Source organism: Medicago truncatula, chromosome 4, assembly GCF_003473485.1.
Source record: "Medicago truncatula cultivar Jemalong A17 chromosome 4, MtrunA17r5.0-ANR, whole genome shotgun sequence".
Taxonomy (NCBI): domain Eukaryota; kingdom Viridiplantae; phylum Streptophyta; class Magnoliopsida; order Fabales; family Fabaceae; genus Medicago; species Medicago truncatula.
Window position 1 is genome coordinate 29,241,285 of NC_053045.1, and position 24,439 is coordinate 29,265,723.

General features: G+C 33.1%; 2 protein-coding genes across 3 annotated transcripts; both read left to right on the forward strand.

Annotated features, from left to right (window-relative positions):
• Window positions 1–800: 800 nt before the first annotated feature.
• LOC25492384 (putative carboxypeptidase C) lies at window positions 801–4,872 on the forward strand. Of its 2 annotated transcripts, none has more exons than XM_013600484.3 (10): window positions 801–833; window positions 1,368–2,361; window positions 2,451–2,622; window positions 2,956–3,075; window positions 3,188–3,331; window positions 3,443–3,593; window positions 3,737–3,825; window positions 3,921–4,179; window positions 4,252–4,385; window positions 4,486–4,872. In XM_013600484.3, exons 2-10 carry the CDS (start codon window positions 2,036–2,038, stop codon window positions 4,573–4,575), a joined length of 1,485 nt encoding a protein of 494 aa, XP_013455938.1. In that variant the 5' UTR covers window positions 801–833; window positions 1,368–2,035; the 3' UTR covers window positions 4,576–4,872. The 2 variants fall into 2 exon arrangements, with proteins under 2 accessions (XP_013455938.1, XP_024636650.1); XM_024780882.2 differs by having other exon boundaries at window positions 3,999–4,179.
• Window positions 4,873–7,174: 2,302 nt separating this feature from the next.
• On the forward strand, window positions 7,175–11,631 carry LOC25492385 (protein N-lysine methyltransferase METTL21A). The gene is made up of 9 exons (XM_024781009.2): window positions 7,175–7,430; window positions 7,561–7,627; window positions 7,769–7,834; window positions 9,573–9,666; window positions 9,820–9,930; window positions 10,048–10,148; window positions 10,308–10,382; window positions 10,487–10,579; window positions 10,950–11,631. The coding sequence occupies exons 1-9, from the start codon at window positions 7,417–7,419 to the stop codon at window positions 11,241–11,243; spliced, it is 915 nt and encodes a 304-aa protein (XP_024636777.1). The 5' UTR covers window positions 7,175–7,416; the 3' UTR covers window positions 11,244–11,631.
• Window positions 11,632–24,439: the final 12,808 nt, after the last annotated feature.

The following is a 24,439-nucleotide window of genomic DNA, read 5'->3' on the forward strand; positions in this document are numbered from 1 at the left end:
ATGTCTAGATTAAAATCAAAACATCCTCTAACATTGAGATAAGGATCACAACTTTGTTGTGTACATGACTTTTATGTATAATGTTTGGAGGGTGAAATTTATGTTCCTATTTTCAAATTCTCAGTTTACTTTTATCCTACTCTCAACAAACAAACAAAAATTGAAGGGGCATTTTGCCCCAGGCCATTAAAAAAACAAAAAAATTTAAGGATGAAATCAATGATATTAAGATCAGATCGGGCTGGCCGGTTCAACTAGAAACCAATGTGTGGTCCAATTCGATCATCACAAAAGAATCTTTGGTGATAAAGAATCTGAAAATAAAATTTAACCAAACAGATCAGTTTAGATTTGGCATATCATTCGTTTCATAGAAAATGAAAATATTAATTGTGCAGTCAACAAATATTTGACTTTTTATGTTTCAAAAAAAAAAATGCGACAGTCCATAAGTTCTATATCAACGGGTAAAAAAGCTAAAATTGCTAGGCAACATAATTATATGATACCTCAAAAATTCTGTCTCAATTGTTAGCAAAGTTTCCTCTCCTTTCACTTTCCGTTTCATTGACAATTGAAAATGCACTCTTCCTCTCTCTATTGATCTTCAAAACCAGTACACATGAGCAAAAGTATAACCATGCAAGTGAATAGTTTTGGTTGCATGTTTTGCATCTTATGGATTTTTTTTTTGTTGACAAATGCGTGTAATGGATTCAACATTATATGATATGATGATTTTCTACTTCAATATCGCCTGCGGATTCATTTTTCTTATTTCGCTGTAGATTTTCTTGCAGATTCACGCTAGGCGTCCTGGAATTCCTCTTAAGGTGCAGTATTATCCTTAGATTTTATTCATACTTAACTGCAAAGCATTGCGCTGTATGTATCGCGGTTGTGTGCTTTTACTCCACTTTTAATGAGAGTTCGGTGCCACTCCAATGAACGATGTCATAAATTTTGGAGGGTTACCAAATTACATAGCGGGAAAAGATAGAGTCAAAACGGGAGGCCAAATTTACACAGTTGTGATATTTGGCGTCAAAAGTGTCGTTAAGTCTTTTATTTACTTGTTCATAGCATTCAAATTGTTCTTTTATTTACTTTTTCTCCTTTCATATGGAGTATGGCATTGCTTATCTTCATATGCTAATTTTACGACCTTTTTATTTACGGATTCGTGTCATTGAGGGTGCTACTTGTTCTGATTATTTTTTTCTGCTCTCTTTGCTTCATTTTGTCTCTATTTAGTTTGTCTAATATATCCGTTTTATACTCATTCTGATAAAATTTCTTTACCGAACTATGCCATTTGAATGAGTGTTTTGAATTGTGCTTATTTAATATTTTTTTGTATTTCTTAGGTCTTCAGTAGGATGAAAACTTGGAGGAACCCAAAATGATCAAGTTGCGGTGTTGCAATGCACTTTTTAAGGTGATTTACTATCAAATCGCAATTGCGGCCTGATGCGGGTGCGGACATTGTCAAACCCACACTATTGTGGCCGATCGTGTTATGTGGTCCGCAATTTGAAACTACGGATTGTAGTGCATTGCGAATGTTGGACTCTCAAGGTTTGTCAATCCTCAAGGATTGATCCCCATGTGAGGAATGTTGCTTTGTATACCTTATTTTCATTATAATTTGATTCTTGGATTTTTACTGAATTTGTTTTTTAGCTTTTGAGTTGAGGGGTTTGAAGATTTAATCACTGATTGCTAGACTCATAAGGAGGTTATTAAAGGGAATATAAGTTTACATAAATAAGTGATATACGTGAGAAGGAGCTGAATTGGCTTCTAGGTATCATGAGAAGGATTTACTTGGGAATTTAAAATAGATTATTGAGAAGGACATACACATTAATGCAGCTGTAGAAGTGATTCTAGCTAGATTATTGAAAGTTTACAATTATAAAACCAAATTATATTATTCCTTAAACCTTTCAATACTTCCTATGGGTTACTTTGCATAGCCAATGCTTTACAAACTTTGCCATTGCATCACTCTTTCCTCTTAAAAGACAGCAACATGGGATTCTCAGAAACCTCCCTGTCTGTTTTGCTATTGTTCATTTTATTTTCTTCCTTGTATGCAACTTCACGCATCACACATCATCGACATAATCCAACAAGTTTTTCACCAAATCAACGAGCAGAAAAGCTCATTAGAAGCCTTAACTTATTCCCAAAGAATCCGGTTAAGATGATACATGGTCATTCTGTCCTTGATGATTTTGTCCCTGGAAAGATCGTGGAGAAAAAGTTCTCGTTTTTTGGTCATTCTGATGGGCTTTCTATTGATAATCTTGGTCACCATGCCGGATACTATTCACTTCCTCATTCCAAAGCTGCTAGGTAACTAAATCAATATCATTACCATTGTTTACAAGTTTGTGTTAATTACGTGGTCATGAATTAAAAAAAAAATCTTTATTGAATTACAGGATGTTCTACTATTTCTTTAAATCAAGAAACAATACTAATGATGACCCGGTTGTGATATGGTTGGCTGGAGGTCCTGGTTGCAGCGGTGCAATACCTTTGTTTTATGAGAACGGTCCTTTTAAAATTGCCAATAACTTGTCTCTTGTATGGAATGACTATGGCTGGGATAAGGTAATGACAGTCAATTCCTACGAAATGCCTTCATTTTCATTAAGCACGTGTCACGAGTTTACAATGGTTCTAGATTGAGATTGCTGTCACAGTTGCTGTTATACTGCAAGACCCTATATTGCGATAAAATATGGGCAAATGTGACCGATACGGCCACAATTACAGTTGTGGTGGTGCTGCTGCTGCTGATAATGATGATGATGATGAACCTATACAAGACACATTCGTATATAGACTCATACCAAAGACATTGGTTAACAAAGAGAACCAAGTCGTTACACCAAAATATGGTTTCTTATTGACATCATCGATAACGTGTTTCTCAATTTGCAGGCATCCAATATTATTTACATTGACCAACCCATTGGGACAGGTTTCAGCTACACTTCTGATGATAGTGATATTCGACATGATCAAACTAGTATTAGCAACGACTTGTACGACTTCTTGCAGGTATATATAGTAACATTTTTCCTATTAGAAATTTAGAAGAATTGAGGACATATGAAGCATATGTTGTGCATAAATTATATATGAGATTAACTATGTTTTTTTTTAATCACAGGAGTTTTTTAAGCAGCACCCTGAATTCGTTAAGAACGACTTTTATATTACTGGAGAATCATACGCTGGACACTTTGCTCCAGCTCTTGCATCACGAATTCGCCGAGGAAATAAAGATAAAGAAGGAATTATTATAAACCTCAAGGTCTTACACTATTTCTTATTAACAGTTTAAATCTTTGTTTATGATTCTGAAAGGATTATTAATTGTAGTGCCTTGTATGTTTTGATTAATTTGATTATAATATAATAACAGGGTTTTGCTGTTGGGAATGGAATGACCAACCCAAGAATTCAGTACCTAGCATACCCGCAGTATGCACTTGATATGAAATTGATTGCAAAGGAAGATCAAGACGATATCAACAAGTTGATGCCAAAATGTCATGATGCAATAAAAACTTGCGGTACAAGATACCTTATACATTTTTATCACAACCATTTTTACTACTATTGTTAAATAACGTCTGTAGCTCTATAGCGTAGTAGAATTTGAAGAAGTCGATTATGTTCTGATACACGCTATTTTGATTTATGTTTGATCTGTCAGAAGCTGGAGGTAAAGAAAGTTGCTTGTTAGCTTTCAAACAGTGTGAGGGTGTAACAAATGATATCTTGTCCATTGCTGGCAACATTAATGTTAGTAATCAAGACTAAACAAAACATGTTTTATTTATATTTTAGATAACAATTCAGCTAGAAATTTTATTTAAATTATATCTTGTAAATTGTAGCATTATGACATCAGAAAGACATGTCATGGAGACTTATGTTATGACTTTTCAAATGTGATGAAACTTTTGAATGAAAAGACAGTTAAGGATGCTTTAGGTGTTGGGGACATAGAGTTTGTTTCATGCAGCAAAATAGTGTATGATGCTTTACAGCAAGATTGGATGAAGAACCATGAAGTAGATATTCCTTCACTTCTTGAAGAAGGAATCAAGGTTCTTATATATGTTGGAGAATTTGATCTTCTTTGCAATTGGCTTGGTGAGTTAGTCAACCAAATTTATAATGTCTTGCAATTCATTCGAATATATGCTAAATATATTGATCGGGCAGGGAATTCGAATTGGGTTCATGCCATGGAGTGGTCGGGTCGAAACCAGTTTGTGGCGGCCAAAACAGTTCCATTTTTGGTTGATGGTGCTAAAGCAGGATTGTTGAATAGTTATGGACCTCTTTCTTTTCTAAAGGTTAGTTAAAGTTAGTATTAAATACATTTTTTTTTCTAGAGTACTGTGGCATTGTTGATTCTATTTATGGTTACATTTATTTATGTGTTGTGTGCAATAGGTGAATGATGCTGGACATATGGTCCCTATGGATCAACCAAAAGCTGCATTACAGATGTTGGTAAACTGGATGCAAGGAAAACTTAACTAGACAAGTGTGTAATTTGTCTCTTAATTGATACAATCATGTCAAGATTAAAATCTAAACATCCTCTGATATAGATAGTGATATTCATGTTTCAAGATTCTGGTTTTATGTATACTTGTATGGGATCAAGTATCGATTTTTGTTGATAGAATGTGTGAATTGAAATGGTAGATAGAGTAAAATACTATTGAATAGTAGAGTATATTGGTAAGTTTGATTTGAGAAACACTAAAGTCACACATTGCTTAGTTTACACACATTGATTAGTTTTCAATGTTATATAAAGATGTTCATGTCTCATTCCAAAGCACATCAAAACTCCACGCATTTCTAAGTTTTCTTTCTCCTACTCGACGTCAATGCACTTTCGAGTCACTTCTCTCATTTCTTTTTTGTCCTTACCGTAATTTTGTCCCTTCCGATTTTATTTTTGTCCATTTAGAGAAATTGTTCCTTAGGTGTTTAGAGTGCTCATAATACAAGTGTCCCTTCGATGCTTAGATTAGTCATATTATCATTGTTCCTTCAGGTTAAGAGTGGTCATAGTTCTTGAAATTAAACCCACTATTTAAAGCAAAATGTTTTTGGATTTGTAGTCTGCATATATGAAGATGTGAAGCTAATTTGATATGATTGAGTTTTCGCACAAAACTATAATATGAAATACAAGAACTATAAAGTTTAACATATTATTCAAGAGTATTGGTAAGAATTTACTATTGATTTTGAAGAGACATATTCACGTGATGTGAATTCAAGAACTTTTCCATATTTAATTAAGTTTAGTAGTACTTGAAAGATTCAATTTATAAAAAAGATTTGTTTTGTTTTTTTGAAGGATAAAAAAGATTTGTTACAGTGCATTTGTATGGTTCACTTAATATTGATGATTATATGAAACTCCTAGAAAAAATTTAATTTTTGCGAGATGTATAATTTGGACTACCGAGGAGATGAACTAATCCAAATGAATGTCTCTTAATGTACTCAAACAACAATCAATATGTAGGTTGTATAAAATTCTTGGTGAGTATTACAAAATGAGGGATATGTGAATGAAACCCTTTGTCCATTTTTTAGAAAGACTAATGATATTTGTACAACAATTTTATGATAACTTTTGAGAAAACATTCTAAATTGAAGTTGTTATAGTTGATGTCCTTGAGAGCTTCTGAAATATGTTTGATTGAAGCAATAGTTTAAGATGAAACCGTTTCTCTCAAACTTACAAATTCAATATTTGAAGAGTAATCTTTTATGAATCATGAAACTTATATAGCAAAAGTGTTAATAGGGTTTTATATGCACAAATCACATATCTTACAAGGACACTTCTGATTGAAGGAGTGTCCTGATGTCCGACACGACATCCTGATGTCCGACACCGACACAACATCAACATTTATGATTACATTAAATTATATTATTTTTTAAAAATTTTATCCGTATCGACGTGTTTGTGTCTGTGTCTATGTCCGTGCTTCATAACAAATCACATTTGTTGTGCACTCCAATAGTTCTACGGTCGCTAGACCGGAACAAAGATATGTTTAGAACTTGAAAAAAAATATGAATAACTAATTGATCATGAAGTAGTATATTTTAGTTTAATTTGGAGGCAATAGTCTGTCTTGATAATTATAAATATTTTCATTTACAACTTGTTGTCAATCTATTAACAATATATTGGTCTCACTCACACAAAGATATTGAAATGAAGTCAAGCCTATACTTTTTTTACATTAGATATAAAAGTTATATGTCTAATCCTCGTAATGAAATATTAGCACTACATTAGACATGTCGAAAATATATTTTGGTTGGGGTATGATTCAACACACATAAGGGATTTATCGTTTTTCTTCTAGAAAATGTTACTGCATTAATTTTATGAGGATAATATATTAATATTGCATGAACTATTAATTTGGAAATAAAAAAAAAAAGTATAACAAAGGAGATAGCATGGGTAAGTACAAAAGGTGCAAATTTTCTCATGTCAACTAATTCTTAGTAGTTTACCTACTCGTGGGAACTTATTTAGAAGGATAGTGTGTGTTGTATGAAGTGAATTCGGATTGTGTGCGGTGTCGAAGGATCCTTGAAGTGGAAGACCACTTATTTTGTAGATGTAGTTTTGTTTGAGGAATTTGATACTTGATTTTTAAGTGAATCGGAATTTAGTACTTGATTTTTAAGTGAATCGAAATTTGGTATTTGATATTGTCAGGAAAGGTGCACTTTTTTTTTTATTGCGTTTAATCATCTTTGAACAAAAAATATCGTAAATGGTGAATTTTTATTCGGCGTGCAATTATTTGAAAAATATAGAAGGCTTGGAGTTAGATTATCTTCTCTTCAAAAATTCCACACATGGAAGAGATATTTGAAGATATCAAAGCTATCTCTTGAAAGTGGTTTATCTCTAAAGAGAGGTGAATTAATTTTTACCTTATCTTTAATATTGCCACCTTGAATTTTTCATTCTATCTAATCTAATAAATTTTGATGTAAAAAAAAAGATATGGAGGCATAAGTTACTTTAATTTTGTCACTTATGTATTATTTTAGTTTTATATTTTTTGAAGGAGCAGTTTTTCTTGCTAGTTTAAGGAAGAGAAGAACAGAAAAACATCGAAACGCACGCACGCACGAGTCCAAAGTTTAAACAAAACATAAGTACACACACTGACACAGGTGTTGTGTCCTAAGTAACATTGGTTCCTCATGAACTCAAACTCAAACCTTAAACCTTCCTCCTCAATCTTCAACACCTCATCAATCGCCACCGTTTGGGATAGAACGAACTTTCTAGATTTGAGTTTTTGGTAGAGTTTGATCTCATGGAAGCTGATAGGTATCCTTTATAACCCGAATTCGACCTTTGCACGAGTTGAACATATAGAATTAAGAGAATTCAATGATTTTTTCTTCTTTTTTGAAAACTATATATAATTGTAAATGTTTCTTTCATAATGTTTTACCAGATTAAATACCCCAACCACTTTTGAGATGCCATTGGAAGTTTTGGGCCATGATTTGCTATTTGCTCAGGTATTAAAGTTACCCCTTTTGAGTTGTACAATTTTAATGGATGCAAATTTTAAGACATGTGCCTTATTCTGCTTCAACTTATAGGCATTCAGATAGTTATGTGTTTATATCTCTCTAATCTGACTCTTTTGTTTTGAATAGGACCCCAACTCTAAGCACCATGGAACTACAATATGGGATGCATCACTTGTATTTGCAAAGTTTCTTGTAAGTTGTCTATCTTCGTTAAATGCTCTGGTCATTTTTTCATGAATTAGATTGTTAGATCTTAAGTTGTTTTTCTTTAGATGATGTTATAATTTAATTGGTTTACTCTAGATTATCAATTATTAAAGCATATATATGCATGCCTTATACTTTTGGGGTGTACATGAAGATGAAGTATAGTGATAAGGTTAAAAGGCTAGATGTCCATATAATAGTCCCAAATTTCGCTACTGTGGCCAGACAGCCACGGATGGGTTCACGGGTACTGGTTTACGGACATACTTTTGCGAATTGGTTCGTTCAAATTCGTACACAACTCGCAAAGCATGGTAATAGCTCAGAAAGAAATCGGTATCAAAACCACTTAATTGAGTAAAGGACGCCACGCTATAATTTGTTGTCTGTTTTACACTGCTCTTTATAGATAATCTTGCCCCCTATTGTTCACAAACTTTTGATGTGGCAGTATGATAGGACCTTAAATGAGAAATGTAGGCCAGATGGTCTCTTAGCACAGCAGCAACCCATAGGCCCATTATTTAGAGGGTTATTGCTAGAAAGAATAGGAACGGGGAGAGTGGGATTATCCACGTCACGGGGAGTGAGAGATATGCTAACAGTGTAGAGGGATTGTGTTATAGGGGTGCTGTCGTGCTGAGTAGAGAGAGAGGGAGGTATGGATCAGAATCATTCAGTTGGTTAGGGAAGAGAGCATTGGTTCTCGGATGAGCTTTGCTCTGTGGACAATATGGTCTTCATCTATTGTATTTTACTTTGATTTCTGGAAATTATACACACTCTATTTTCCATTATTGCTCTGTTTTCTTTCATTTATCGTTTCTGTAATCTGGGTTCGCATCAGATTATTCTAGCTTGTTGGTTTGAAAGATTAAACTATAAGGACTTATGTTATGTAATGTCAACATTTTCACTGTGGGACTATTCTTATTCCCATTATTATTAGCTGTTGTGTTTAGTTTATTATATATTTTATACTAATTGTTAAATTGTTGATAAATTAGTAATAATTCCTTTAAAATCAGCGTAATTGATTTTAGCAATGTGTAATAAACTTCAAATTTAGCAAATCTTTTTAGTGTTATATCTTCAATGTGTAATCAAATCAGCGTAATTGATTTCAAGTTAATTTTATTGAATTTTGTTTTTTGGTAGATAGACAAAATGGCAATACCCCGGTCACGGCGTCCAGCCTAGCAATTTCGGCATTTTTGCCAGTTGAGCTAGGACTTGTGGACATTGAAATTTATATTTAAAGCATGTGCTTTATTGTTTTTAACTAGACTAGATAAAAAAATATTGATAACATACCAATAAAAATATTAGAACTTACCACGAACCCAAATACTGTACCGACTATGTATACCGTCCACCTCCCGAAACTTGTACCATGTACCAAAGCGAATTGCGAACCAGGTGACTTTCCTTGGATTTATTTTGGAAATTGTACATGAATTAAATTAATTAGAAAGTATATACACCTTTGTCACCCATAGTTCTTTTGCTTCCAGGAAGTAAAGAGCATCGAGAAAAGAGATAACTTATATGACATGAATTAAAACTTAAAAGAAAACACATTTGCTCTCTTCTTTGGGTTGGATCCTTTGAGATTTATCTAGGTCATGAAGTTCTTTAGATATTTCATTGACTTTATCTTCCCTTGTAATTTTTTAACCTTACATTATTGTAATTCCTTATAATGTATCTTATATAATTTTAGGAACGGAATTGCAGAAAAGGAAGATTTTCCCCTGCTAAACTTAAAGGAAAACGTGTAATAGAACTAGGAGCTGGCTGTGGTGTTTCCGGGTTTGGTAAGTTTTTTCAAATTATTATTAAAAACTTGTTTATTGAATTAGTCAACTGTGCATAAATGCACTAGTTGGTTAAAATTGATCTAAGCTATACTCGATTTTATTACTTTCTTTGGCTGTTGTTGCCTAGGCTGATCTGCGCTTCCTTTGCAGCCATGGCTATGCTGGGTTGTGATGTTATAGTTACAGACCAAAAGGAGGTTTTGCCATTATTACAAAGAAACGTCGATCGTAATATTTCAAGGGTTATGCAAAAGAATCCTGGTTTGTTTCAAACTTTTGAACTATCTTTTTGGACCTTGCTATAGTATTTAATCTTTTGTGATTGTGTTGTGTATTTGAATGATGATAGTATCTCACCCAAAAATCGTCTGCTTCCAGAGTTATTTGGCTCAATCAAGGTTTCCGAGCTTCAATGGGGAGACGAGAGTCACATTAAGGCCGTTGGTCCTCCATTTGACTACATTATTGGCACCGACGTTGTAAGTGTTAAAACAAACCTTTCTTCATACATAGTAGAATGAATAAATTAACTCATTGACCAATTATTATTTTATTGGCAAAAACTCATTAACCAAATATTAAATGTCTTTTTAATCTTAACATAATCCTACTTTTTGTTTTACTTTATTTCATTGAAGGTTTATGTAGAACATCTATTGGAGCCTCTATTGCAGACAATACTTGCTTTATCTGGACCTAGGACAACTACAGTGGTATGTTACTCTACTATTTATAATTAAACTATGCACCTACTTTTAATAGTGGCGTTGGATTCACTAATTTGATATTTTTGTTTATTTTGAATTTATCCATGAAGTTGGGTTATGAGATCCGATCCACCAGTGTCCATGAGAAGATGCTTCAGATGTGGAAAAAAAACTTTGACATGAAGACCGTCTCGAAATCAAAGGTATGCTATTTATTTTGCTATATTACTTAATTAATAGGTGAGTTTGGTTACAAATTAAAACAACACTTTGGGTCCATTTTGATAAATAACTTAATTAAGCACTTGTATCAGAAGTGTTTATCATATAAGTGCTTATGTATCAGCTATTTTGATAACAAAGTATAAACTAAAGTCAAACTGTTTTCATGTAAGCTATAAGATGTTTTCATATGCTATCCTGAAGAGCTTATGGAAATAAGCTAAAAACAGCTTTTGTAAATGTCATAAGCTGTTTCTGTAAGCTCTTCCAAACAGTCTTACAAGTGCTTATGTCAGTAGATGAGCTCAAATAAGCAAATCCATCCAGACCCTTAATTCTTCCCTTGTGCAGATGGATGAAACATTTCAACATCCAAGCATTGAACTCTTCATTATGGGATTTAAACCTTTGGCAGAGGGCCCAGAAAACTCAAGTCAAGCTGCTGCTGAAAAAGTTGATGTGGAACCTGATGTGGAGGATAAAAACACTGAGGAAAATATTGTACTAGAAGGATCTGGTCTTGTTGAAGAAAATAGCGAGGATCATAGTAAGTCAATTCCCCGAAATGCAAAGCTTAGCGAGTGGGAAGCCAGAAGGTATGGCTCAGTGGCTGCAAAGATTTTACGAGACGTAAAAATATCATGATTTTTAAAGTTGGTTGTGAAGACTTCGTTAGCTTACGAAATATCAGTGGTCAGACGCAGAGGCTTCAATGCCTTGTTCACCTTTACATGACTACTATTTTGTTAGGATCACGAGCTGGATTCCAATCTTTCTGTCCATTGAAGTGTAGGTGTATCAATGATGAAGCAGTAACCTTGTTAAGTTTGCCAGAACTTGAAAGCATTTGCATAATGGTTGGTAACTGCACCGTGTATATCACAGTAATTATTATCCTGCACGATAATGTATTGCATCTACAAATTGAGGTCTTTAGAACATGTATTAAATTCTGCTTTTTATAGTTATGGTTACTAGTTTGGATTAATTTTTAGTGCGAGAGTTTATCAATTAAAAGTAGTTTGTTATTTTACTTGAAATTTATCTAAATGGTTTCATAGCTGTTCCTGCCAGGGAACATAGAGATCGTCACCTAGTAGTGACCAGCTCCTTCATTGCAAATGTACTATTTCTTCTCGTCCGCTACTCATGCTTCTCCAACTGTTGCTCGGCTGCTCCAATGTGGAGGGAGGCCTGCAAATACACTGCTGCTCGGAAACATAGAGATCATCACTTAGTGATGATTAACTACTTCCCGTGAGCAGGTTTTGTAAGGTATTGATCGAGTGATCATACCGATTTATAACAATTTTGTGGTCTAAGGTGTAGTGTGTTCTCTGATTGGTTTAGGTGACATCATCATCCTCTGTTTATGTTGTAATCAGCATCTTGATGATCATGTCTCCTTGCCGAATAAGGATTGGGTGTCTTTCCTTAATATGTGGATCAATATCGAGTTATTGTCTTATCCTTGAAGTGAGGCTCTATTGGCTCCCCTGATTTTGCTGCAATAGCCTCACACATATCGGACTATAGCATCCGATAGTACGACTTCTACTCTAAATCCTATCGGATTCTACTTTTCGATTGGTTTTTTCGCCAGTTTTGAGTAATATGGGAGGCAGATACAGAATTTCTCTTATCCTTATCGTTTATTTGAATTCTTCTTTTGGGCTAGAATTTTACATGGGCCTGACTTGCATGTAGCCTTTTGGGCCTATTTTAAAGGACACAAGATGACTTGTTTCACAATTCTTACCTCCGTCTTATATAGCTTCACCTTTGTGTTGTTCTGAACGCTTAAATCAATTGCATTTTTGAGTTTGAACATATTGTATGTCAAAACGAGATCGGCTCTAGGCCGCAAGGTCCATCCTGGTACAGTCATATTCATCTGCATTAGATGACATCTCACATCTTTGGTATACCGATAAAATAAATTTGAATTTTGATGAGTGTTGAAGGGTCTGATATCCATATTCATCTGTATTAGATGACATTCACTTACATTACTTTACTATGATATGAGACTGCCTTAAATTTTATTGACAGATTAGTTAAAGGGTCTAATTTTAGGTACTCTAGAGTTTGAAAAATCACGGTAAGAAAACCATCACAATTCACAAATTGATGTAGCTTGTGTGGCACATAAAAAGATATGATGGCACAAGAAGTAGATGCAATTTATGTGGGTAAATATACAGGGAGCTTCTACTTCTAGTTTGAATTTAGGGTTACTTCTTAGGTTTGTTTCTATTTCACAGCTTATCTAAAAATAGCCCAACAAAGCCATAGATCCCTATACTAGCAAGTATACTATTATTTCTTCTTTTGTAGGAAATAACATATGCAAAACTTGTTATGACTATTACTATTACAATATTTGGCTTATACATAACATAATCAGAGAAATAGTGTCCTTTCCATATTGTTTTTGGCCTATGTTAGGGATGAGGTTCCTATGCTATTTGATTTCATGGATTCATAGCAATAGTGTTTGGATTTTCACTTGGAAAATTTTGAACTTTGGCTTGTGTAAAATCATGAACAGAAATTTAATTAAATAACACCCTATGGAGTTTTTTAAGAGCTAGTAGTTTCTCTTTCAACAGGATACCACAATAAAATAGAAACTGAGATAGCATGCATTAGTTAAAGTAGCTCAACAATAATTTTTGTTCTATGAATAGAATAACCTAGTTTTTTTTTTTGGTTACATAGAATAGCCTAGTTTCAAAACTAATGCTTGTATTATTTTCTAATGAAGACCAACTGTTTTAATAATAAATATAAAATAGTGAGCATGAGAGAGGAGAACTATAGTTGTTCTATAATCGCAGATGTAGATATCGTTAACCAAACTGCGTGAACAAAAATTGTGCGTCATGGTCTTTTCGTTTTTTTTCTTCATACTTTTATACTAGTTGTTGTTCTAACATATCAAGGGAGGTCATATCAAAGGTTTATTTTTTTGGAACATATCAAGAGCTATTTTAATCAATGGTTACACTTTTAAAAACTAATTTACTTATTCACTCTAATCAAATTAAATCTTGAAAGATTCATTCCAAACAAACTCATAAATAATTTCTATTTAATTTTTATATTGTTTAAACTAAACTCTGGTTTCCTATCAAAAAGTAAAAACAAAATCTGGTTGAGTTGTTAAATTTTTTAGATTGTGAAAAAGATATGATTTTCAATAAATTATTATAGGGAAAGAATACGAGTCAGACTATAGGTAGGAACATTAACTAGAATCAAAATCAATGAAAAGAGGATTCTTTGTGAAATGAAATAAGGCACAAAAAGACAGATATGTGATCATGAAATTGCAGGGTGTTTTAGCAATAGTATATGAAGGGATGTCATATCACAAAGATTAACGTGAGATAGCAGACAACATATATATAAATGGTAACTTGTCAATCAAGGCAAAAGGACCAAGAAATTGCTTTCAAAAGTGTCAACAGCAACAAATCATTACCATTACTTTGACCATCCTATGACTATGTGTGTGTATGTAGTATTTGTTTAGCTAGAGGTTGTCATTGTTACAACACTACTATTGGATGCCTAGTTACAATAAATTCAAAGTTGCGAACCAATATTTACTAACCACAATAAACAAATCAAATTTTGTTATCTAGTAGTAGTAACTAACCAGTGTGTTAGAAATTAGAAAATGTTAAGAAATGTGAAGTACTACCTCCGTCCTTAATTATAAGACTCTTTTGATTATTACGAATTTGACATGATCAGTGAAAGAATGTTACCTCTCGAAGTGTAGAAAAGAGTCTTGATCACAGCAAAGCAAAAGAGCAAAGCCTCTACTTGTCCACACGAATGGTTCTCCTCCAGTTCCTGGTACTAGCCAAGCGATCAGAGTTTCGACAAAATGGTCTTATATATAGGGACGGATGTAGTAATTTGCATTATTGTTTCTTTGAAATTTTAACTTCACATGTATCAAATATCTAGATCCGCCCCTGCAGAGTACTTTTAAATCACTCCAAGTGCGTACATAATTACTTTGGATTTTTATGGTATGTAATTTAACATTTTGATGATTAGCTTTGTGTTTAATTATCTAACACAAATTGTGTTTAATGTTTATTAAAACATAAATTATATACATATATATTAAATTTATTTTTGCAGCCACCCAACCTTTTTATTTGACTCCGACACGTGCATTTTAAATAAATTTATTATTCTATTAAATCTGTTTACCCTTAATTTTGTTAAAAGTTACTGTAATAAGAGACAACCTTTAAATTTTTGTTACTCTCAGCTTGATGCATGAAGTGACCGATTGAACATTAGTTTCCCTTTAACAGTGAATTTACTTAGTCTGAGCCAACCCTGTCGTAGGGGGGCCTCTTTTAGAATTCAGAATATAGGACACGTTTAGGACACTCAGAGTCAGAATGTTTCAAAATTTTGTAGCATAGAGTAAGAATATCAAGGCTCTAATTCATTTGTTATAAAAATCAAGTAATATGTGAATTAATTGTAAAATATAAGGTTGAATATATTTTCGGTCACTACCAAATTATGAAATTTTGTTTTTCTTTTAAAAAAAAAAAACCTTTTTTTGGTCTAGTAGCTGAGTGCTAAAACTTACAATTTAATTGTGGAGAAATGAGGTATCAGGGGTTCAAACCCCGACCCCTGCATATAATATGTAATATTCCTACCAACTAAGTTAAGCTCACATAGATTAAAAAAACCATCTTTTTATAGTCTACAATGCAAGTAGTTTAGTCCCTTTTGTTAAATTAACATATATTTTTAAATGATATTTTGTAAATATATTTAGAACACTATAAATTAACATGTTAAGGGTTGTTCACTTCAATTCCAATCGTTGGATGACTTCTCTAAAAAAAAGTATAATGCTTTCTAAGTGATTTCACTCTCTTATGTATGTTCAGATTGTTTGGTGATATAAATGCTAGAATATTTCTATAAAAAGGGGACTCTATTCACCAACTTATAGAGAAAATTAAGCTCCAATTCTACCGGTAGTTGAAGGCACATCATTTTAATTATCATATGTGGTGGCTTAATCTTCATTTATGTTTGGAAGTGCACATTTAGTTTCAAATGGAGCCTATGTTAGGAGGCTTTCTTGGTTTGCTTATGTAACATTTAAACTAACAATTCATATGATGGAAGAGTTAGGCGGTTATGGATTCAAACTCACATGAATGAGTAATATTAATTTAACAAACTAACTATTAACATTTTAACTTCAAAAATGTTAAAAAAATTTCTTAGGAAATTGTTTAACCAATCAAAATTTGTAACTAGTTTCTAAAAAGTTGTATAATTATTATTTTTACATGTATTTGAGTCATATTTTAAAAGATAAATTTTTTTTATTATAGATTCTTTAAACAATAGTACTTTTTAAGATATTCGTTAGCGTTTAAAAAGAAAATACAATTCATATGGTTCAAAACTGCTTCAATGAGCTTCAATGAGACTGATTATTACAATCATAATCAAGCCAATCTATAATACGAAGGGGTTTTCAATTCAAACAGTTGAATTGACTCGTTTAGTTTTTTTGTGGTGGCCGGGGTGTGAACCTTGAACCTTGTATATGTTATGAATTGTCCCTAGCAATTGAGCTAATGTCACAGGGTTTAGTCTTTTTTTTTTTTGACCAAAGCAAACTTAACTGATATCATTAATTAAAAAAGATCAATACAAGGAGGACGAATCTAAAAAACATGGTGACTAGGTCAAGAACATGTCGCCTTAGCAATCGTATGAGCAGTCATGTTCGCTTGACGCCTGACAAACTTCACCTCAAAGTTGGAAAATAAAGCTAGCATAGACTTAATAAAAGAGACTATAACATTAAACTTTGATATACCACTGTTCCGGTCTGAAATCTGATCGACTAGAGTGCGAAAATCCGTCTCAAATACAACCTTATCCCATCCTTTTGCATCGCAACTTGAATTGCTTCCTGCAACGCCATAGCCTCACCCTCAAGGACTGATATGAGTAGATTTTCGGGTCGAATGGCCAACAACAAACACCCCTATGGCATTCCTAAAGCAACAACCTGTAGTCGAAAACCCTTTGGAGTTGTGGAACGCAATATCAACATTACACTTCAACCATCCATAATTGAACTTTTTTCATTGAATCTGCGCGGGGAAGGGAGGAGTTGCACTCCTCCCCAAACTGTTCATTTTTTGGGCAACTTTCCATTGCTTCCTATTGCTCAACGCCAACCTCCTAATTCCCAAGGGTGTATCACGACTAGAGTTCCAAACAACATCATTCCTAGCTGCCCATATTTGCTGGTTTAGTCTAATTTTTTAAATATGTTTATTAGCTCTTTTTTTTTATGGACCATATAAAAATAAAATAATACTATCAAAAATAATAAATCAACAATGAAAAATGTAATAATACTCCGTATTAATTTTCTCTTCTTTTGTTGACAAATGAAAAAAAATAAATTAGTCGTAAAAATATATATAATTCTTAAAAAAATGTTATATTATAGGCTATAATTCATTGAACTGAAAGACAAAGACATCTCTGTAGGTCGAATCTCAATTTGGTTAGAACCTCTTTGACTTTTCTCTTATTTCTAATTCTTCCAATTTCACTTTCACAATTCTGTCAACTTCATAGATTTTTTTCATTCATAAAATCCACTCTATACAACTCTGAATTCCAAACTTTTCTGTTGCTATCATCATAATATAGGTCAAGCAAATTAATCAGTGCCTTTCAAAATAGCATTTCCATAATCATCACAACACAAAACTATAGGCTATATTCTTTCCAAAGATACGTTAACATTGCTATATTCAAAGTCTTATCTTGAAATAAGTAGTAATATTATTGCATACAACTTCAATTTCTATCTCCCTTGCTTCGGACATGAAAACAGCTTCAATTTGTGTCACCAAATTTGACTAGAATATTTTATGTTGTTCATGCATCTAAGAACAGAAACAAGGGAAGGAAAGAAAAGAAACGTTTATAAAACAATGATATTTTCTTTTTTTGGTACGAAACAATGACGTTTTCTTTAATAAACGTTGATTTTTTTTATTTTTGTGTCTGAAAAATAGTGACATTTTATATTTAGTCTCTATATAATTAAATTTCATAAGTATAGTTCTAGTCTCTATTCTAACAATCATTTATAAAACAAAGTGATATCATTGAAAAAAAAACAAAGCGATACGTTTAGTCTCTCTAAGAACTGAAAATTAGGTCATATTAAAGCATAATAGAAATTAAAAATAAATATTTAATTAAAATTTGTTGTTAAAATTTTTGAATTAATTAAGCCAAAAAATATCATGCCCTTGTCGTATTCCAATACCTACCAAGTGTAGTGAACTAAAACTTTGGCCTACCTCCGTGGCAGCCTTCTAGTTCTATAATTTGCTTATTTGACTCTTCCCAACGTATTTCAACCCTAAGCCTCTCTTTGGTTTGGAGTTGAGTATAAACGAAGAATATATATATATATATATATATATATATATATATATATATGTGTGTGTGTGTGTGTGTGGGGTTAAAATCCATTGAACTATGGTGTCAAACTGAATAATACAACACCTCCCATAATTTTATCACATAAGCATTTTACAAAATACTCTGTTGGACCGAAAGCCATTATCATATAGATCACGTCTATACAATTTTACATTAATACAGATATTATCTTAAATGTTAACAAGATACATAAAAATTAAAATGTTTGATAAAAGTTCATTGGACGTCAATTTTGATGAAATTCAATTGCATATCAGTGTCATAGTTTGGTTTGATGATGTTTGGTGATGTCTAGTTTTGATAGTTGGTGCCATTTAATTTGGGAAAGAATAGTTCTTTCCCACCATGAGAAAGTTGATCATGTCCATTTGATTAAATGAGGAACATATTTCTATCATACTCTCTCAACCACTAGATTAATTTTTTATACTATCTTTCACAGTCTCTCTTTCATGTCCCCACACACCCATACCACCACCACTAAATCACAAATTCAACAACCACTTTGACCACCACTGCACCACCACACACCACCATGGTTGCTGCCGGAAAACTTGTTAGCGTACGATTTTTAAAATAGAAAGACCAAAACATCATTTTCTTTTTAAATAGAAAGACCAAAAATGCATTTAAACCTTACTTTTTTAACATTTTTTCTTTTCTTTTCTTTTCTTTTTTATGCTTCCAGGAACCCATTTGTTTTTTTTATAAAAAAAACAGAAGAAAAATAATATAATTTAAAATTATATAATACAATCATTTTACCTGGAGAGAAACTGATTAATTGGATAAAAAAAATATATGATCACAAATAGGTATAGTTTATGCGATGGTGGTTGAAATTCGAACAACAAGATAATTATGCATCCCTCTAAAATAAACTATGAACAAAATAATATTGCATCCCTCTAAAAAAATATAATATTGCATCGTTAGGTTAATTTAGATTCTTTATAGGAAAATTTGCAGGTACCCTTGAGTTTTGATTAAAATGATGGTGCCATTTAATTTGGGAAAGGAGAGTTCTTTCCGGCAGCAACCATGGTGGTGCAGTGGTGGTGTGTGGCGGTGTAGTGGTGGTCAAAGTGGTTGTTGAATTTGTGATTTAGTAGTGGTGGTATGGGTGTGTGGGGACATGAAAGAGAGAGTGTGAAAGATAGTATAAAAAAATAATCTAGTGGTTGAGAGAGTATGATAGGAATATGTTCCTCATTTAATCTAATGGACATGATCAACTTTCCCATGATGGGAAAGAACTCTCCTTTCTCAAATTAAATGGCACCTTGATAGTTTGATCCATATTGTTTTTGTTTCCGTGCCTTAGCGTAGCTTGTAAAGCACCTGATGACATGTCATCTTATATTATTTTCAACATATTTTTCAATCATTTTAGTTATGTTCTAATCCAAATTAGAGGAGTTTTAGAAAAATTGCATATGATTTACATGACATTTTGTAATATTTTCATTTCGAGTAATGTAATTCTAGTTTTTCTGAAACCAAACAGATTTAGGTGTTTTTGATGTAATTCAATGCAAAATCGTGTAAATCGGCAAAGCAAATCATCTCTTGAGGATTTTGAAAGACAATGGATGAAGATTCAAGAGGCCTCCGAAGACATTACAAAGTAGTGAAATTCTATCCCAAGTCTCAAGACAAGTTTTAAGGAAGAAAACACTTAAAAAGACCAACAACAAAAAATCGAGACAAAAACGCACTGAAAAATAGTAGTGTGCGCCCCAGGTGTGTCGTTGTGCGTTCTGGTGTGCAAAATAGTACTGAAAAGCACTATTTTTGCATTGACGTGTGAGATGCGCCTTCCCAAACGCAAGGCACGTGCGCCTCCGAGAAAAAACAAATTTTTGTTGTTTTTTATCCTACAGGTTTGAGGAAAAGCCCAACTTTTCAGAGCAAACCCTTTTGAAAATCAGCCTATAAATACAAATCATCTCATTCACAATTATTCATACAGAACGAGTTGAAGCGGTTCATGAGGATGGGAAGCCCCGTGAGCTTCACGGGGGGAGTCTCTCCTCAACCTCAGTCTCTAGAGTATGTTTTATTCTTTTTTAATTTTGTCATTAGTTTTCATGAGTAACTAAACTCTAATTGGGTACGATTCTAAGATGAACCTCTATTTATTTGTCGGATCTTTTTAATTTAAGTCTTTTATTCAGTTATTTTATAATTTATATTTAATTATCTTATGCTAAAGTCTTAATGCTTTCATCAGGCCTATGGATTGTGACATACCTAGGGCTGATGTCTGAACATAGAAATAGAGCAAACACTCTTTTCTGAAAGTTTCATATTGAATTTTATTCTTTCCCCTTGGTAAGGTAGACGATATAACGATGCATGTTTGTAGAACTACTAAGGTAAGATTATGTGATGAACATCTAAGTTTCATAAATGAAGTTGGAGTCTTTAGATGAAAATTAAGGAATCTCAATTCCGTTATGTTTTCAATTACCTTTGAGAGATTAAGACCCAACTCTAGCTCTGAGTAGGATTGACTACTGATGACAAAACATCATATGATAGTTTATGTCATGTTTTTAGTTATTTGTTTTGCATTTGAAGGAAAATAAGACGTCATTTAGAGGAGTTGTCCATGTTTTAAGGAACATTTTGTATTGTTTTCATTCGAGTTGTTGTAATTTACTTTTATCCTAAAATATGTAACTTCATAGGTGTTTTGAGACTTTTTAGTGAGAAATCATGTAAATCGGAAAAAACAAGACATAACGTGAAGTAGCGAGGATGTGAAGAATGAAAATCAATGCTTCTTAGAATATTTTTAAATACAAGACAAGTTGGGGAAAATTCATCCCAAGTTTCAAGGCATTTTTCAAGGCATTTCAAAACGGAATAACGCTCGAAAAAGGGGCAAAAAATGTAAAATTAACAAAATAAACACTGACCCATGCACCCCGCGCATGGTAACGGGCAGAAAATGTTGTCTGCTTGTTTTCCAAGTTGTCTTAGTGGAAAAAAGCTAAATTTTCTTCTCTTAACCCTCATGTAATGATACACTATAAATATTGACCATTGGAGACTCTTTTATTCTTTCATAAAGTTGGTGGTACATAACAAATGTGAAACATCCAGAGCTTCAAGGAAGGGTTTCTTCCTCTACTTGTTCTCTAGAGTTATTTTTTGTTATGGTGGTTACCACGAGTAACTAAACCTCTGAGATTAAGGTTCTAAGATGAACCTCTATTTATTTGTTGGATTAAATTAATTTCTTTATTCATCATGATAATTAAAAGGAATGAAAATTGCTTTTCTGACATAGAATACTTCCTATTGACACAAGTAAATGACGCTTTTACCCCCAACAGTAGTTAACAACCGTTAGGCTATGCGTCGGCAGTTAACTGCCGCTGGCTTCCAGCGGTTGTTAACTGCTGTTGTGTTCGTGATATATTCAAGTCAGTAGCCATAATCCAGACTGTCACTCCATCATCACCATCACCATCTTTCTCTCAAATTCTCTCTCTCTCTCTCTCTCTCTCTCTCTCTCTCTCTCTCTCTAAAAAAACTCTACCAAATCATCCAAAATTTCTTCCACTAAATCACAAGTAAGTTATCACTTATGATATTGTCATACATTTTAGTTAGTATATATGTTTATATGTTTATAATTTTAGTTGTTGTTTAATTATTAAATTTTGAATTTTTGTTTTTAGTATAGTTATGGTCAGGCCCGGCCTTGAGGGTATGCAAGGTGCTCAACCAGGCCGGATCTCCAAATGATACGGGCCTCTAACGAAAAATTAAATCTAATGCCCACCCCACACTTAAATAAAAAATATATATGTTATAACCTTTTCTTTCTTTTGTACACGTTTGAGTTTTTTTCTAGACTCTAGTTCTCCTTTTTGTACATAAATCGGATCCTATCAAATCACCCCTAATTTGTATAATCAATTAATGAGTCAATTTTAATATAGTTATGTTGTAGATCTGAAATGCTATTAACATATATTATGAATACCTGTTATAGTGAAGTTATATTGCTTAAATTTAATTTTTTTTTCTCTAATTTTATAAATTTTTTAGGGTTTGTTTAGGATTTTTAAGGTTTATGTTAAATTTTCACTACAAGTGTTTGAATTAGTTTTTTATTGATTATTTTTAATTTATAATTGTGTAGATTTGAAACAATGGCCGGGTGGATCGACGTTCATGCACAATTCAACGGTGGAGAACCTCAGAGGTTGAAGGTTCGGTGCCTTGGTGTAATGTTAAGAGGTCTCAAGGATGAATTGACTGAATTCAACCACGGAGTCAACCCCAGAGACACAAGGAGGGTGGAACACGTTCGATATAAACATCCAACGCTCGACGAGGGGAGAGTATCATTCACTTGGGTCGAATTAACGGACGATGAATACGCGACGAGCATGTTTTGGGAGCACAGCATGTACCAGTGGATCGATATGCAGGTGACGTTGCTGAGATCAACTGAAGATATCATCAAAATTTTGATTCCGCCAGAAGATCGTCATTAGGTACGGAATGAATGCACCTTCCAACTACAACAATTGTCTTCCTTTGAATGGGGTAATTCAAACTTGCCAAACGGCAGGACTCCAATATTCGACCGGCATTCCCATTGTTCATGTCAAAAGATTAAATTCTTGTTAGGCCGGTTTAAATGAAGGTATTGAAGTGTCAAGGAATGAACCTCATTCTTTTGACATTTGAATACCATCATTTAATCCCCGCCTAACAAGAATTTAATCTTTTGAATGGAACATTGGGAATGCCGGTCGTATATTGGAGTCCTGCTGCTTGGAAAGTTTAAATTTACCTCATTCAAAGGTAACACAATTGTTGTAGTTGGAAGGTACAAACGTCCAACTGCAACAATTGTTTTCCTTTGAATGGGTAATTCAAACTTCTTAAACGGCAGGAATCCAGCATTCGATGAGCATTTTGAATGATGGTATTCAAGTGTCAAGGAATGCACCTCATTCTTTTGACAGTTGAATACCATCATTTAAAATGCTCATCGCATGCTGGAGTCCTGCTGTTTAGCAAGTTTGAATTTGCCCCATTCAAGGGTAAGATAATTGTTGCAGTTGGAAGGTACATTCCGGAATGTAATGTAATACAATGTAATGTGATAACATATATAGTTGAATATGCATAATATATTTTGTTTTGAATGGAACAATAATTATCTTATTTATTCACTTTTCGAATTTAATTATTCATTACGCAATTTTAATTAGTTGAATTCACGTTAGATTTAATTAGTTTTTATTCGAATACGCAATTATTCAAAACGCGACTTTAATCGAAATTATTTCAAATGCGATTTTAATTGAAATTATTCAAAACGCGAATTTATTCAAAGTATCAATATGTCAAGCAAAATGTACCATAAAAAAAAAACATATAAAAAGATCCAAAACAATTAGATATTACAACTCATTACATTCAATCATCTTCCTCATCACACAAGTCAATTGGGTTGTCCTCGACAGTCCCGGGGGCACCTGCTTTTGGCTGAGGACCAAAATAGCATGTCCTTCCGCTCCTCCTCAACCTCGAATGATTATACACCAGCACCTTCGAATCCTTCTTTTCGACGGACCCATCACATGTGATTCTATGCCATGTCATCGGCGATTTTTCTTTCTTCTTGTCATCACCCTTCTTTTTGTTCACCTCAACGTTTCCCTGATTCTGAGACATATCTACATAAACAAATCGGCGATCAAAACCTACATCATGTCGTAACAATTCAACAATAATTCATCAAAACCTAAACTAATTATAACGTAACTAATCGTAACAATTCTATCACAAATTCATAACAACAAAATTTCATAACAAACCTAAACTAATCGCAACGATTATACAACAATTCATCTAATCCTAAAAATTCTACCATAATTTCATAACAAACCTAACAATTCAAACAATCTAAACTATCATAAAATCAATAAACATCTATAATCGCAATTTAACCAAAAAAAAACTAATAAATCAATTACAAAATAACAATGTAATAGGATGGTAACAACTTACTTGATTTTGTAAGCGTAATTGATGTTGAATCCGCAACAATTGGGAAAATGGCACCTCTTGATCTTCAATCCGTAACAATGGAGTTTTGGAAACTCCTATATTATTCTATTCATATAACAGAAAGCAACGACAATTAACAACCGCTGGAAGCCAACGGCAGTTTACTGCCGGTACATAGCCTAACGGTTGCTAACTGTTGCTAGAGGTAACATCGTCATTTACTTGTGTAAGTATTCATTGTCAAAAAACAA